General features: G+C 41.6%; 2 protein-coding genes across 4 annotated transcripts in view; both read left to right on the plus strand.

Moving 5' to 3' along the window:
- Nucleotides 1-10726, plus strand: part of LOC109531204 (FERM, RhoGEF and pleckstrin domain-containing protein 1) — a 48310-nt gene extending 37584 nt beyond the window's left edge. The window contains exons 14-25 of the mRNA XM_019895354.1: nucleotides 46-187; nucleotides 2418-2551; nucleotides 3512-3593; nucleotides 3667-3904; nucleotides 4334-4464; nucleotides 4549-4617; nucleotides 5004-5200; nucleotides 5278-5390; nucleotides 6313-6476; nucleotides 8838-8945; nucleotides 9890-10041; nucleotides 10118-10726. Of these exons, the coding sequence (XP_019750913.1) occupies nucleotides 46-187; nucleotides 2418-2551; nucleotides 3512-3593; nucleotides 3667-3904; nucleotides 4334-4464; nucleotides 4549-4617; nucleotides 5004-5200; nucleotides 5278-5390; nucleotides 6313-6476; nucleotides 8838-8945; nucleotides 9890-10041; nucleotides 10118-10199 (1612 nt within the window). The 3' untranslated portion in view covers nucleotides 10200-10726. The remainder of the gene's footprint in view (nucleotides 1-45; nucleotides 188-2417; nucleotides 2552-3511; nucleotides 3594-3666; nucleotides 3905-4333; nucleotides 4465-4548; nucleotides 4618-5003; nucleotides 5201-5277; nucleotides 5391-6312; nucleotides 6477-8837; nucleotides 8946-9889; nucleotides 10042-10117) is intronic.
- Nucleotides 10727-11650: 924 nt separating this feature from the next.
- Nucleotides 11651-13695, plus strand: part of zmp:0000001200 (dedicator of cytokinesis protein 9) — a 62548-nt gene continuing 60503 nt past the window's right edge. For 2 of the 3 annotated variants that reach the window (XM_019895395.1, XM_019895399.1), the window contains exon 1: nucleotides 11651-12054. In XM_019895395.1, coding sequence (XP_019750954.1) covers nucleotides 11938-12054 — 117 coding nt within the window. In that variant the 5' untranslated portion in view covers nucleotides 11651-11937. The remainder of the gene's footprint in view (nucleotides 12055-13695) is intronic. The other variant, XM_019895397.1, reaches the window with a different exon arrangement.

The following is a 13695-nucleotide window of genomic DNA, read 5'->3' on the forward strand; positions in this document are numbered from 1 at the left end:
GGACTACAGAATACAAAGATGGTTCAAACACTTTTTTACGCGTAGCCTAGTTTTGGAGCTACATTCCATTTATACTTTTTGTTTGATGCCTTGGCAGAGGTTCCCCACTGACAAGGCCTACTTCATCGCCAAAGAGCTGCTGACCACAGAGAGGACGTACGTCAAAGACCTGGAGGTGGTGACCGTGGTAAGATGACTCCGGGGCGCCGCTGCCCAACGTGTCGCCTTACTGTTTGTTTTCTCATCTCGCCGTCCTCTGGGGGGAGCACCGATTAACCGGGTTAGCTGCTCCATCGCGGAGCACCCGCCAGGACGTTGAGGCAGGCGGGGATACGGGCAGATTTAGAAAGATTACATTTTTGTACCCATTGGCCACGCCACACACTCGGAAGTCTCTAAATCGCTCGAGGCCACTGATGCGTCACCGTTTCTGTTTAAAGAGATTTACACAAGCTCTGCCCGCCTATCTCTGACTTTATGTAGATTTCACGCGTCAGTTCAAGCATGAAAATCGTTGATTTAGTCAAAGTGCACCCAACGGTGACAACTTTAGGTACGCTTCGAGGACGTCGAAGGACATCCGATCCAAATGCTGTCTTAAAAGTTACTTTTATTTTATTATTGCTGCTGCAGTTTGCAAATGGTGTAGGGTTGTAGAATTCTGTTCAGTCATGGTCAAGAAAAGCTTTTGCCCGTTCCAGCTGACTTTGGGGAAAAAGGCGGAATAAAAAAAAAATCTGATCCTATTTTGACAAAGTAGGAAGGTGAAAGTACAGATACAGATACCTTCAGACGGGCATGACCCGACATACAAATTCTTACTGCATTTTATTTTATGGAGTGCAACATTCGACAGTGTTATTTTTCGAATTAAAAACCCATGCCAAACATTTGTGTTGTGTTTTGGGGAGGCTGAAACGATTTAATGGCATTTCCATTCATTTCAATGGGGAAATATGAGTTGAAGAATCCGAGCGTTTTAAGTTACAAGCCTGGTCACAGAAGGAATTAAACCAAACCATCTCTTATCTGTTTTTCAAATGTAAGGAGTAAAAGTACCTGAAAAATCTACCTATGCACATGAAAAAGTATTTTTACTTCTCACCAATGATCATATTGAAAAAAAAAAGAAAGAAGACTTAGTTCGTGTTGGTGTTCCTAATGTTGTGGCCCGTGTCTATTTTAAATTGTGCTTCTACATGGATAATTCTCTCTTCCTTGACGCTTTTATCACCTGGCTATCTCCAGCAAAAAGTCTCTCCTATCTCATAAATATTTGGGTTGGCTTGTGTCCCATCTTTCTTTCCCAGCCATGCGCGCCCATCTCTCGAAATCCCTCCAGTCGTCCGCAGCTTGTGAAGTCATTTGAACCCAGCTGGTGCCCTTCACCCCAAAAGACTCAAGTCCTTTTCGCAAAGCTTTTAATAAAGCTCTTTTCTTGCCCGTACGCTTTTCAATTTTTCTTTTATTAAACTGATTATAATCCCACCCCAAGAGGAAATTTGAATTACACTCTACTGTGTAAGCTCTTGTCCAACTAGATGATGGTTTTTGAGAATGAGTGAGTGATTGATTTAATTTTTTTAATTCGCTGCATGCCGGTTGAAGGACTCGATGTTGTCGCAACGTAGGACGCCAAATCAATTGACAGTCAAGACAAAAATGATGATCATCCATCTACCCATTTTGTTGAGAGCCCGTTCTCATATTCCAGTTCTCTTTGGCCGAGGAGCGGGCGACACACTCGACTCGTCGCCGGCCAGTCACAGTCGCAGGAGCATACATAGAAAAAGAGCCATTCATACTCACATTAATCCCTACAAACATTCAGAACCGTGAGACCGATGTTCAAACCACAAACTCGACCCACCGTGCTTGTGAATATTTGTTTAAAAAGAACCCGATGAAAGATCCTATCATCCAATGTTGAATGGAATTTTTATCTGTGCGTATTTTGGCTCAAAAGGATCTAAGAAAGTGGCAAAAGAGTCAGACGCATGAAGTTGAATCCAAAATTATTCATGCCGTTTCTCAATACAAGCACACGCAATGTTCGAAATGTGTCATTTGATGAGAATGTTCTAGATTAGGCTTCATCAGGATCCGTGAGAAGGGTGCAGTATTTGGTGGTTCCTCAAAATTGTGCAGGATGTGAATAATTTTTCACATGACATTGGGCAATGTTTTTCATTCAGATCTCCAGCACGTCTTGCGGTGACACTTTAATTTCCAGCTCTAGGGTTCGACAAATAATTCATCAACTTCATTCAAAATATGACTGGGTATTAATAATTTACGTTTTAACATCTTTCGCTCTCATTTTTTTTTCCTGTTCTGAATCCTGACATTGTTTCCATTTCGAATTATAAGAGAAAAAATGTCTTCAGTTTTCTTTTTTTTTGTCGGTGTGTCATCAGTCGTTCCAGAACGTCGTGGGACAGGAAGAGGACACTCCGGATTCCCTCAAGAAAGCCGTTTTCTCCACGCTTGAGCCGCTGCACAGGTTTCACTCGGGTTTTCTCAGGGAGTTGGAGCAGAGGCTTGCTTTGTGGTAAGACTCATTTCACACCCTGACATTAAAAACAAAAAAAAAACACATGCAACATTTTTTTGGGGGGGTTTGGGTTGAGTTTAATCGTTGCTTTCATGACAGCAGGAGCCGTTATCGCCATGGCAACAGTCATGCCGCACGAAGCAGACAATTTCTCGCCGTTGGGTTTCGGCTCTCTGATTTCTTTTAATGATGTTGTGCTTTCCCCAAAATACACGATACTGACTCATGGCCATGTGCTAAGACAGCATGGCTGTCAGATCTGTCATCTTTTTTTTTTAATCTCATTTCATCTTATTCTTCTGTAAATCTAAGCTCCAGATGGAATCTTAAATTAATCTGCTGACAGGATGTGACGCACACACAAGTAACCTGTGCGACTTTAGATGGACAAAGGTTACTGGCCACCGAGACATTAATTCAACATGAACATGAAAGTCAAATGACTTAAACGTCACTGTTTCACGATCTCTTTCCCCATAAAGTTAGAAGAACAGAATTAATTTGTCGTGATTGATTACTTAACTGATTAATAGTTTCATGCCTCCATCTGTTTCGATAACGCTGGTCCGTATCAAGGTTGCAGGTGAACTGGTGTCCCGCAAAAGTGGACAAGAAGTGACGTATACCCTGGATTGGTGGCCAGTCAATTGTAGGGACCATATAAACAAAACAAAACAAAACAAAAAAAATCATTCACGCTCACACCCATGGACAATTTAGTCTTCAGTGACGCCAGCGCGACCCTTGTGCGATCAGGGGATGGGAAAATGGATGGATGGCCGATTTACCTCCTGTACGGTCTTTTCAAGCCTGTACTCAAAAGCGACACCTTGTGGCTAACTCGTCTCTTCTTAACATCCAGCTTCAAAGATTTCTCTAGACTTTTTTTTCTTAAATTAACCATCAACGCACTCCTGTGACTGACGAAATAAAGGTGCCAATGTTTATCTCTTCTAGGGAAGGGCGTTCCAATGCTCACATTAAAGGAGACTACCAGCGCATTGGAGATGTCTTGCTGAAGAACTTACAAGGCTTAAAGGTTTGATTAATTCGACTGTATCCTCTCCATATGAATGTACTCGCGCCTCATTAACACTCAGCTCCATCCACAGCCCCTGACGGTCAACCTGCATAAACAGGGTGACATCCTGACGGAGCTGGAGAAGGCGTGCAGGGCGTCACGCAGGTTAGAAGGCCTCTGCCGGGACTTTGAGCTGCAGAAGGTGTGCTACGTGCCGCTCAACGTCTTCATCCTGCGCCCTCTGCACCGCCTCATACATTACAAGCACATCCTGGAGCGTCTGTGCAAACATTACCCGGCGACTCATGTGGACTTCAGGGACTGCAGAGGTAACACATCTGTAACAAAAAAATAAATAAAAATTCGGCAGCTACACAGAATATAAAGCTATTTATTCCATTTAACCGCAATGATAAACTTTATTTTAGGATGTTAGCTATGACTATGAATGAAATATTTTTTAGTTTGGATTATGAGCTCTATTAAAAATTTGAGCCAATAGCACTAAGCACCCGACTCGTTTAAAATCATTTAAAAGTGTCTCAGATATTTGGTCCCTAAATTATCCAATGATTTGTTAACTCTTTGCAGAGTGTTTCTAATCAAACTTAAGGACAGTTAAATAAAGTTAAATAAAGTGTGGATGTTTTTTGGTATTTTTTTGGGACAGAAATTCCTCCGTTGTGGATATACTCTTTATGTCAGTCATGTTAAAAGATCAATTTTAATGACTGTCGCGCCCCCTGGTTGGTATGCAGCTGCCCTGGCGGACGTGTCCGAAGTGGTGGAGCAGCTCCAGGGCAGCATTGTGAAAATGGAGAACTTCCAGAAGCTGTTGGAGCTGAAGAAGGATCTGATTGGTGTGGACAATCTTGTTGTTCCGGGTCGGGTAAGTCGGAATTCATTGACAGTAATTTTGTTTTGTTTTGTTCCTGATTAAATTGGTTTCGATTTTTTTTTTCTTCTTCTATAGGAGTTCATCAGGTTTGGCTGCCTTAGCAAGTTGTCTGGAAAAGGTCTACAGCAACGAATGTTTTTCTTGGTAACGCCTCATTTTTTTTCCTAATTGGATCCGAGTTACTAGCTTAATTTGAGTTTCGAACGAAAGCAAAAAAAAAAAAAATTATTATTAAAAAAAAAAATATATATATATATATATATAACGCTGATTGTTTTTCTACTTTTCCAACTTTGCACTAATGTCTTTTGTATACCCATGTGTACGTTTTTTTGTTTTTTTTACATGAACTCCATGTGATGGATGAGACCTTAAGAATTTTGTTTTTTTTAATTTCAAGACGTCTGTTACGAGCAGCCGAAAACTCTTCACCAGCTGAGTGGAAATAAGCAGCATCAAACGTCACAAACAGCAGCTCTGTTAGACAGACAAAAAACACACATTGAAAGCAAACACACTCGGGCTTTTAGGACAACCGCATCATGTTTAATCCTCCCTCGCGCAATCTCTCCTTTTCCCGTCTATTTTGGTCCCCGCTGTCCTACTTACTGCCACCCATCCTCTGCCTGTGTGTCTCCTTCCAGATCAGAGAGAGTGAAGATGAGTGGGGTGTTCCTCACGCCTTCACTTTGGTCAGCCAGCGGCAGTCTGTGGTGGTCGCAGCCAGGTGAGATCAGAAGTGGTCGGCAGCACGTACGCATTCCACCAGTGGTTTGATTCTATTTTGTGTATTCCTCCTTGCAGTTCTCTGTCCGAGATGGAAAAGTGGATGGAGGACATTGAGATGGCGGTAGAAATGGCAAAATTCAACAATGGGCCTTCTTCTGATCTGATGAGCTGTAAGCTAACTGACAGCAGTAAGTTAACACGCACCACTAACATTGACAAGGATTTTCCTCTTTTTTTTTCCTGTGGACCAACGGATGTGCAATGTGAGAGAAATACTGAATAATCAGTCCTCTTTGAATATTGATTTAAATGGAATGGGAGACTCTCTCTGATGTATCTCAACTTCCTCAAGCCTCATGTTGCTCTTCAAGCCACGACATGAATCATTTTAGACTGATTCAACAGCGCCTTTGCTGGTTGCAGCCAAGTAGTGCACTTCATTTTGCCGTGAGAAGCATTAAATCAGTTTTCTACCGCCAATTTTTTAATCAAATAAATGTAGTTACTAATTTTGTCCACCGGAGGGCAAACTGAGCACCACTGAAACTACTAATTGTAAAATTGACTGTTACGCAACATATGAGGTCTGATTGTGATGCACTAATGAAGGCTAAAATGATGGCAAGTTTCAGGAGCAAAGTAAGCCTACGTCATGTTAAAAAAAAAAAAAACATATATTGGAAAATATCAGTCAAAATCATCAGTTCAAAAGAGGTTGATTTGGAGGAAGCCTTTTTTGTTTTTAATCATGCGCTGCCACAGCTTGTATGTATTTTTTTTTTGTCTACATTACAAGGCAGGTGGGACAAGTTGCCCCCTCGTTCTCACTTGGAATTTGTATGGTGTAATTTGAGGTTGTCAAGGTTTCCAGATGGTTGTTTCAATTTACGTCAACTCAAACGATTTCATTTTCGAAAAAGGTACACATGGAGAACAGTGCCATTCTCTGAATGTTGCACGTGTGAACACTAACTCATGACATCGCTGTATTTGTGCTCCTTTTCGTGAAGAAATTTCAAACATTGTCTACTCTATCGCTTTCTTCTCTCCAAGCCGTTCCCCTCGCGCAGCTACAAATGTCTCGCAGTAACATCCTCCCGACCTTCCCAGAATGCCCAGAGGAGTTGTCAGCAGAAGGGGAGTCCGAAGAAGATACGCTGACGTCGCACACCTCCCCGGAGAGGGCCGCCTCTCACCGCGGTAACACTATGGTGCACGTGTGCTGGCACAGGAACACCAGCGTGGCCATGGTGGATTTTAGCATAGCTGTGGAGGTACCGGAACAAACGTCGAGCTCCGAGCTAACTCCACCACGACCTCTCTCGCTTCCGCCTCGCTTACCGTTCTCTGTTTCTCCATGTTTGATTGAGATCTGTGGATTCACGCAGGGATTATCCAGGGCGATCGGTATCCTCACGCGCCAGTCAGTCTATAACGTTCGTGTTATTGCTGGGTAGGAACAAAAAAAAACTGATTTCGTTTCAGTTTACTTTACTCCTACAGCATAAGTCATATATTAATTGCACTAGTGCCACCCCCAAAAATATTTAGTCTATAACGTTCGTGTTATTGCTGGGTAGGAACAAAACAAAAAGATTTTTTTGACAGGAAGTCAGTTTACTTGCTCCTACAGTATAAGTAATATTAATTGCACTAGTGCCACCCCCAAAAATATTTATTATTATTATATTTATTATCATTTTCAACACCACTTCATCCTGAACAGGGTCGCGGATGTTGAATGTTTCTATCATGGCTATTTTGGGGGGGTGGGGGGAGTGAGAATGAAGTTCTTTAACGAGAAACACATACAAGACGCATTTTAATAAACTAGTTTCAGGGGTTAAAACAGTTACATTCTTGCAATAAATATTTCTGAAGTTTCAATCATGATTCAAGAATGGAAGCAGGCCATACTTTGCCCACCCAGTTTTAAACACTAAAAGTTGCCTCTTACAACCCCTCGTCTAATTATGTCTTTGTCGAGATTGCGATGGGCAACAATTGTTGAGAGCGTTTCTCTTTCAACCACATACAAGACACATTTTAATAAACTAGTTTCAGGGGTTAAAACAGCTACATTCTTGCAATAAATATTTCTGAAGATTCAACATGTCAATTCTTCGATTCAAAAATGGAAGCAAGCCACCCAGTTTAGTTTGCCCACCCTGTTTTAAACACCAAAAGTTGCCGCATACAACTCCTTGTCTGATTATGTCTTTGTCGAGATTGTGATGGGCAACAATTGTTGAGAGCGTTTCTCTTTCAACAGGAAACCGTGAGGATATTGTTCACTCCACGCTGCGTGAAATCCCCGTCGATGTTCACAGATGGCTGCCCTTAATTTTCCCTTTCTCTCCAGCCTCACTCCCCCACTCGTCGCAAACTCTCTTGGTCGATAAAAAGATGTTTTGGGAGTGGCAATCCTTTGCCGCATCCCTGGTTGAGCTCTTCCTCTGTGACCCCCCCCCCCCTGCACCCCCCTCAACCCGTGACGAACATCCTCTTCACAGCCTTGCCTGGGTGTCGCCGGCCTTTTTGCTATTCACCCTTGCACCTGCATGCCTATGCTTCACCTACTCGGTCTTTGTGTTTCTGTCCTACCTCCCTCCCTGTCTGTCGTTTCTCTTCCTCCCCCACCCCCTCCCTCCCCCCATTCCATCTGTGCGTCCCCCCCGCCACACTAGAGGGCCCTAGTCCAGTCAGTGAGAATAAGGTGGGGCCGCGCAGTGGCCAGGGAGCCGTGCCTCTGTGTGTTATCTGCTGGTACAGAGTACAGAGCCTCTCCTTTAGTGAAGCCCGCAGGAGTCTAGAGGTAAAAGAGCCAGGCAGAGAGCACAGGTCACTTTGGGTTCATTGGGAAGAGCATGAGGCACACCTGCACAACCCAAAGCAATATTTGCGCGACCTTTATTGAGCCCTAATTTTGGCTTCCGGGTGAAATTACTGCAGTGAACAAAATACATTGGAACCATTACGGGTAGACTTAATTTGATCTTTTGTGAACTTGTCTTGATATTCAATCTTTCAGTCAAATAAAGTGAACTTTTAGGGTGAATACATTTTCGGTTTGTGCTGAAATTTCACCCCCAAAATCAAAGATCACAACGGCTAAAATCAGCTTCTCAGATTTTGCAATTTATACACAGTAAATTTTGTGGAGTACTTTTTACTCTAAAAAGACTATGTTTGGTTCCAGTCTAAAGAGAATAAAATTTGTGAGTAAAATATCCAGAGTAAATTTTACGCACACAAAAAAATTGGGCATCCTTGACTTTGTAAAGTTTTTTTTTTTGTTGTTGTTTTGTTTTTAAATCAGCTCATGCTTTGGATCTCATTGGCTTGTGCAGGTGTCCCTAATGAAGTGACCGTTAAGTTCCATCTACAGCAGTATTTCGGTGGAAGGGAGAGACATCCACACAAATGTAATGTTTTAAAAAAAAATGAAGAAATCAAATGAAACTGCTGCTTTATCTTCAGTTAGTCTCAAGTTTGATCACACCAGTATTCAAAAAGTCAAATAATGATGCATTATCATAGAATGGACTGACCTGTTAGTCTAAGCAAGTTAACAATAAAATATGGGAATCAAAGCAGATTTCCTCATCCCTAATTCCATTTGTGATGTTTCCTAGAACCAGCTCTCAGGCAACCTATTGCGGAAGTTCAAGAACAGCAACGGCTGGCAGAAGCTGTGGGTGGTCTTCACCAACTTCAGCCTGTTTTTCTACAAGTCCCACCAGGTGATGACCTCACTCCCTCCATCCACTCCCGGCACTCCTCTTTTCATTTCTCAGCCAACGGTTTGATCCTCCTCCTCCTGAAAGTCTAAAGCTTTGTAGATTGTTGACCTCAGTTGCTGTCAACGCGTGAGCCAAAACATTTTCCATCAGACTTTTCTAGTTGACGTTAGCAAACTAGTAGGACGACACAAATAAGCAGTTGAACTTGTTGGTCATTTTCAAAACCACACCACGTAAGTATCAAAGGCTTCAACCAAAAACGCAAATCCTGTTTTTCCTGATAAGGATGGCGGATTCTTTACCTTTGTGGTTCAGTGGCACCTCCTGAGGGGAAAAAAAAAAAAATGAGGTTGGCTTGTTGTAGTTCCAGTTAGCCACCTAAAAACGACTTTCTGTTTCTGAATCATTTTATATACTCTGACTTTTTTTGTAATTGATTTATTGAAAAGCAAGGCTAAATTCCACCTAGATTGTTTTACACAGGTAAAACTGTCCTTCAAATATGCCCTTTGTGCAGTACATTACATTCAAAAGAAGATTTTTCTTTACTTAAAATGACAAATTTAAAAAGCCATTGAAACAGTCAGAACAATTTGAGCATCCACATTGCTAAAACTCCAAAAATAGAGAAAGTGTACTTAAATGATTCTATTAATATGTATTTCACATATGTTAAATTAAAAAATATGTTTAGGTGTATCAAAGCAAACCATTTTTAATGATGAAATGCAAATGTATAGTCCTTAAAGTGAAATACAACTGAACTGTTACCACTTTGTAGCTCCCTCTATTTTCCTTATGATATCCCTTTCCTTTTTTATTCTCATTCCTTCCAGCGTTTAAGATACAGTATTTTGTCTTTGTGATTATCGAGGAAAAGCACAAAGCAAAAAAAAAAAAAAAATTCTATTTCTACTTCAATGGAATGTTTCTCCTCCTTTCAGGATGATTATCCACTGGCCAGCCTTCCCCTCCTGGGTTACTCTGTCACCATTCCCTCCGAGTCAGAGAACATCCACAAGGACTATGTCTTTAAACTCCATTTCAAGTCCCACATCTACTACTTCCGGTCGGAGAGCGAATACACCTTCGAAAGGTTAACCTACGATGTAATTTACGTGTAGCTGTATGTATCAGATGGCTCATGTTGAGGTTGTTTTTGTTGGCCGCAGGTGGATGGAGGTGATCCGCAGCGCAACAGCCCCCTCGTGTCGCTCTCGGGTGCAGAACAACAAGGATCACCACGCGCATTGAGTTGGACTCCGTTCAATTTTCACACACGTGGGACATCCGTCCATGTGCCCGCGCACATGCTGGTGCTTTTTTACTGTTCTAAAATGGTGGCACGTCCGCTGGTTTCGACTGCATCAGAGACTGCGTTTCTTCTCCTGGCATTTTTATAGCTCAACTCCGAAACCTTTTTGAAAGGATGTCATTTTATACCGTTTTGTAATAATCACACCCACTTCTATGCCTCGATTTGATTGTTTGTTTTTTTCCTCCCCCATTTTGTTTTTACAGTAGAAAAATGTCTGTATACTCTCTTCAATGGCCTTTTTTGTCGTTCACTTTGCAGGAAACTTCGCTTGTGGTGCCAAACAATTATGTCACACTCCTTGTTTAATTTTTTTTTTCTTTTTGTTTTACTTTAGAAGAATGTTACCTTTACGGTACGCTCCAAAATTCAAGTCCGTGTGTAAAACAGGCCACCCTTTAAAACTGAATGTTGTGCTACTGGCCTGGCTTGTTTCTTAATAAAACTGTATGATCACACTGTAAAAGGTTTTGTTTTCATTTAAACATTATGACAACCTGAAGTGTGCTTCATCAAAAGCAAAAGAAACAGATTTTAAGACAATTGTTCCATTTCCTCATACTGCAAGTCAGTTTTGGTTTCATTTTTAATCAATAATTTAACTGTACCAGAATGACAAAGTTATGTAACAGAAAGCTTTAAATATACTGAGCAAAAGAGAAACCTAAAAATTCCAATTGCGTCTGTTTCTCTTTTAACCAGATGGCCTCCCACCTGCAGACATCAGCTCTTTCTTTGTGTTCAAATGACTGGAAATCAGTTTTATGGAGGTTCTGTTCAAACATGAAAAGCAAAAGCTCAATTCGGCTTTGGGCCGAATCCAGCAGGGGAAAATCTCTCCTAAAGAAAAGCAATTATACATTCATATATAAATGGATAGATAGATATTCTGATTCCACTTTTCATCTTGGCCAAGAGTTGAGTCAGCTGCTTCTAGGTGCTTCCAATTACGACCTGTAGGCGTCAGTATTAATCAAGACATTATGACAGCAGTCAGCCCAAACGATACAGTGTCGTCTTCTAGTGGAGATCAGCGGTTCGGAAAATGAGTGGATCGATGGCATTTGCCGACCATCAAATCAGATTGCCGCTCACAAGCCATACGGGCAATAGTTGCACGGTATCCTAGATTGCTCTAATATTGAGTGATATAGTATGAACGTGTAAATAAAAACTTCAATTGCTCCTCATATAAATAATTTATTTAATTTCGAAAAATGTTTATTTTCTATTTTCCCGACTCGACTGAGCATGCTCAAATTTACTACGTTGGATGAATTTGAGTTTTTAAATGTTGATGTTCTAATTTTTGTTGCGAGCAGTGGGCAGGCTGTGAACGGTACGCCAAAAAGTGGGCGGAGCGCACCGAAACTACGACGAGATTTGACGCCTCCTGTTTGGAACTCGACGGCCAATGACACCCTTGAAACCACCACGCTTTTTATGCCAACAATGATTCAAACGGACAAACTGGACACCTCAGCGCTAAGGCGACAAAAAACGTCCCGGACTGAAAAATGGGAATGATTGCGTCACAACATGATCCGGTTTGGAACTCGTGGTGCCCGCTGAAGGGGATGGCAGAGGCGGATTAGCAGACGGTTAATTCCCGCCACACTTGCCTCGGTGTCACTTAAGGATTTTTATTTTTTATTTTCTTTTTTGCGAAGTCCAGCGATGTCTACTTTAGCTCAACCGGAGACCAGGAAGTTTACCCGGGGACTGGGGAAGCCCGGGACGGCTGCCGAGCTCCGGCAAAGTGTGTCCGAGGTGGTCAGGACCTCCGTGCTGGTGGTAAGGGAACACCTCAACTTCTTCCTCTATGTCCATCCTCACTTGCTTTGATCGTTATGTTTCTTTGAAAGATGTCACAAAGCCAAGAAGGAAAATGCAGTGCAAGCATCTGATCTCAAAGCAGCCGAGTCACATTATTGTAATTGGGTGGAGTGGGTGAGAGCATGAATTGATGTGTATGAATGAGGGTTTGTTGTAATATTGAGATTATGAATGAATGGAAACACAATCGGGCCTTTAAAAATGGCTTTTAAGGAGACTTAATACGATGCAATCTTTCTTTATGTAACGCTTTCACAACAGCTGCAGCTGTAACAAAGCGCTTTACAGAACAGTTAAACATAAAATAACAAAATACGGGACTGCAACGTAACATAAAATGTCTTCAAATGTATTGGATTTACCTTTGAAAATTAAATTGTGGTTACCTCTGTGTCCCTATATACTATTTTGGTGTGAATTATACACAGACTGACTCGCGGTATAATTTCTCTTCACTGATTATCATGTTTAGGAATAGAGTTATTTAATTTTAACTAATGGATGGTGGAGGAGAAACTGCACAATTTATATTGACCAGTTTATTTGGCTTTTTCATAGTTGCATTGATTTCTTAATTAAAGATTGAGAATTATATATAAATATGTACATGTAAAATTACAAAATTCCCATCTTTTTTTCTCCGCCTCATTATTTTCAAAGTTGGAAAAAAAATCAATATATATTGACATCAACCAATGTGAAATTTCCCCTGAAATACTTTTCAGTCTTATCGCCCAGTTCCAGTACATGTACAGGACATGAACTTGAGCGCTGACTTGTACATCAACATAGCAGTTGTGCTACAAGAAGTGGAATCGGACTTCCATGTGTCCTATTGTGTGGTTTCCTCATGAAAATTAACAGCTTCCTCTCCTAATATTTTGATGTGGTTGAGCCAATTGGTTTCTATGGGGATGACCTGACATGACATGATGGCTCTCCACAACGGAAAGCAAAAACGTCAGTGGGGTGCATCCAAGTATTCATTAACGGTGACTTTTGGAACATTTGTGGGACGGGTACCCACCATTGCTGTCTGCAGTATCACTTTTCCAGGAGGGGAAAAAGGAGTTGACCCTTTTGTTACGTCCAAGTGTGTTCGGTACGCCGGGCATTCTCGGAAGGAGTTGCTAGGTAACCGAAACGGACACCATCTTGTCATAGGAATCCTGATTCAGTATCCCAGACGTCCAACCACACCTTGACATTATTTATTCATTGTCACTGTGGCGCATAGTGCTGAACAATTAATCAAATTCAAATCTACATTGCGATGTAGCAGAATGCAAGTTTCAAAGCTCAAAGGCTGTAATTGAGAAAAGAAAAAGTTGAACCGATGAAGCCACAGATTCGTTTGCATTGCTGTTGTAACCTCAATGATGTCCCACTGACTTCAGTTGGCGCAACTTAACAACTCTAATTGAGGTCGATAGGTTGCCTTTGATATTAAGGGGAGAGCTCATCGCTGTGAAATCAACTTGCTTGCTTCCATCGGCTATTCCAGTACTTTCCATTGTGTGGCTATCCCGCAGTGATCCAGCTGCTCCATTGTTGATAAACATGATGTGTGGAAGTATGTAGAAGTGAATGTATGGCTGT

Source organism: Hippocampus comes, unplaced genomic scaffold (genome assembly GCF_001891065.2).
Source record: "Hippocampus comes isolate QL1 unplaced genomic scaffold, H_comes_QL1_v1.1 scaffold237, whole genome shotgun sequence".
NCBI classification, from domain to species: domain Eukaryota; kingdom Metazoa; phylum Chordata; class Actinopteri; order Syngnathiformes; family Syngnathidae; genus Hippocampus; species Hippocampus comes.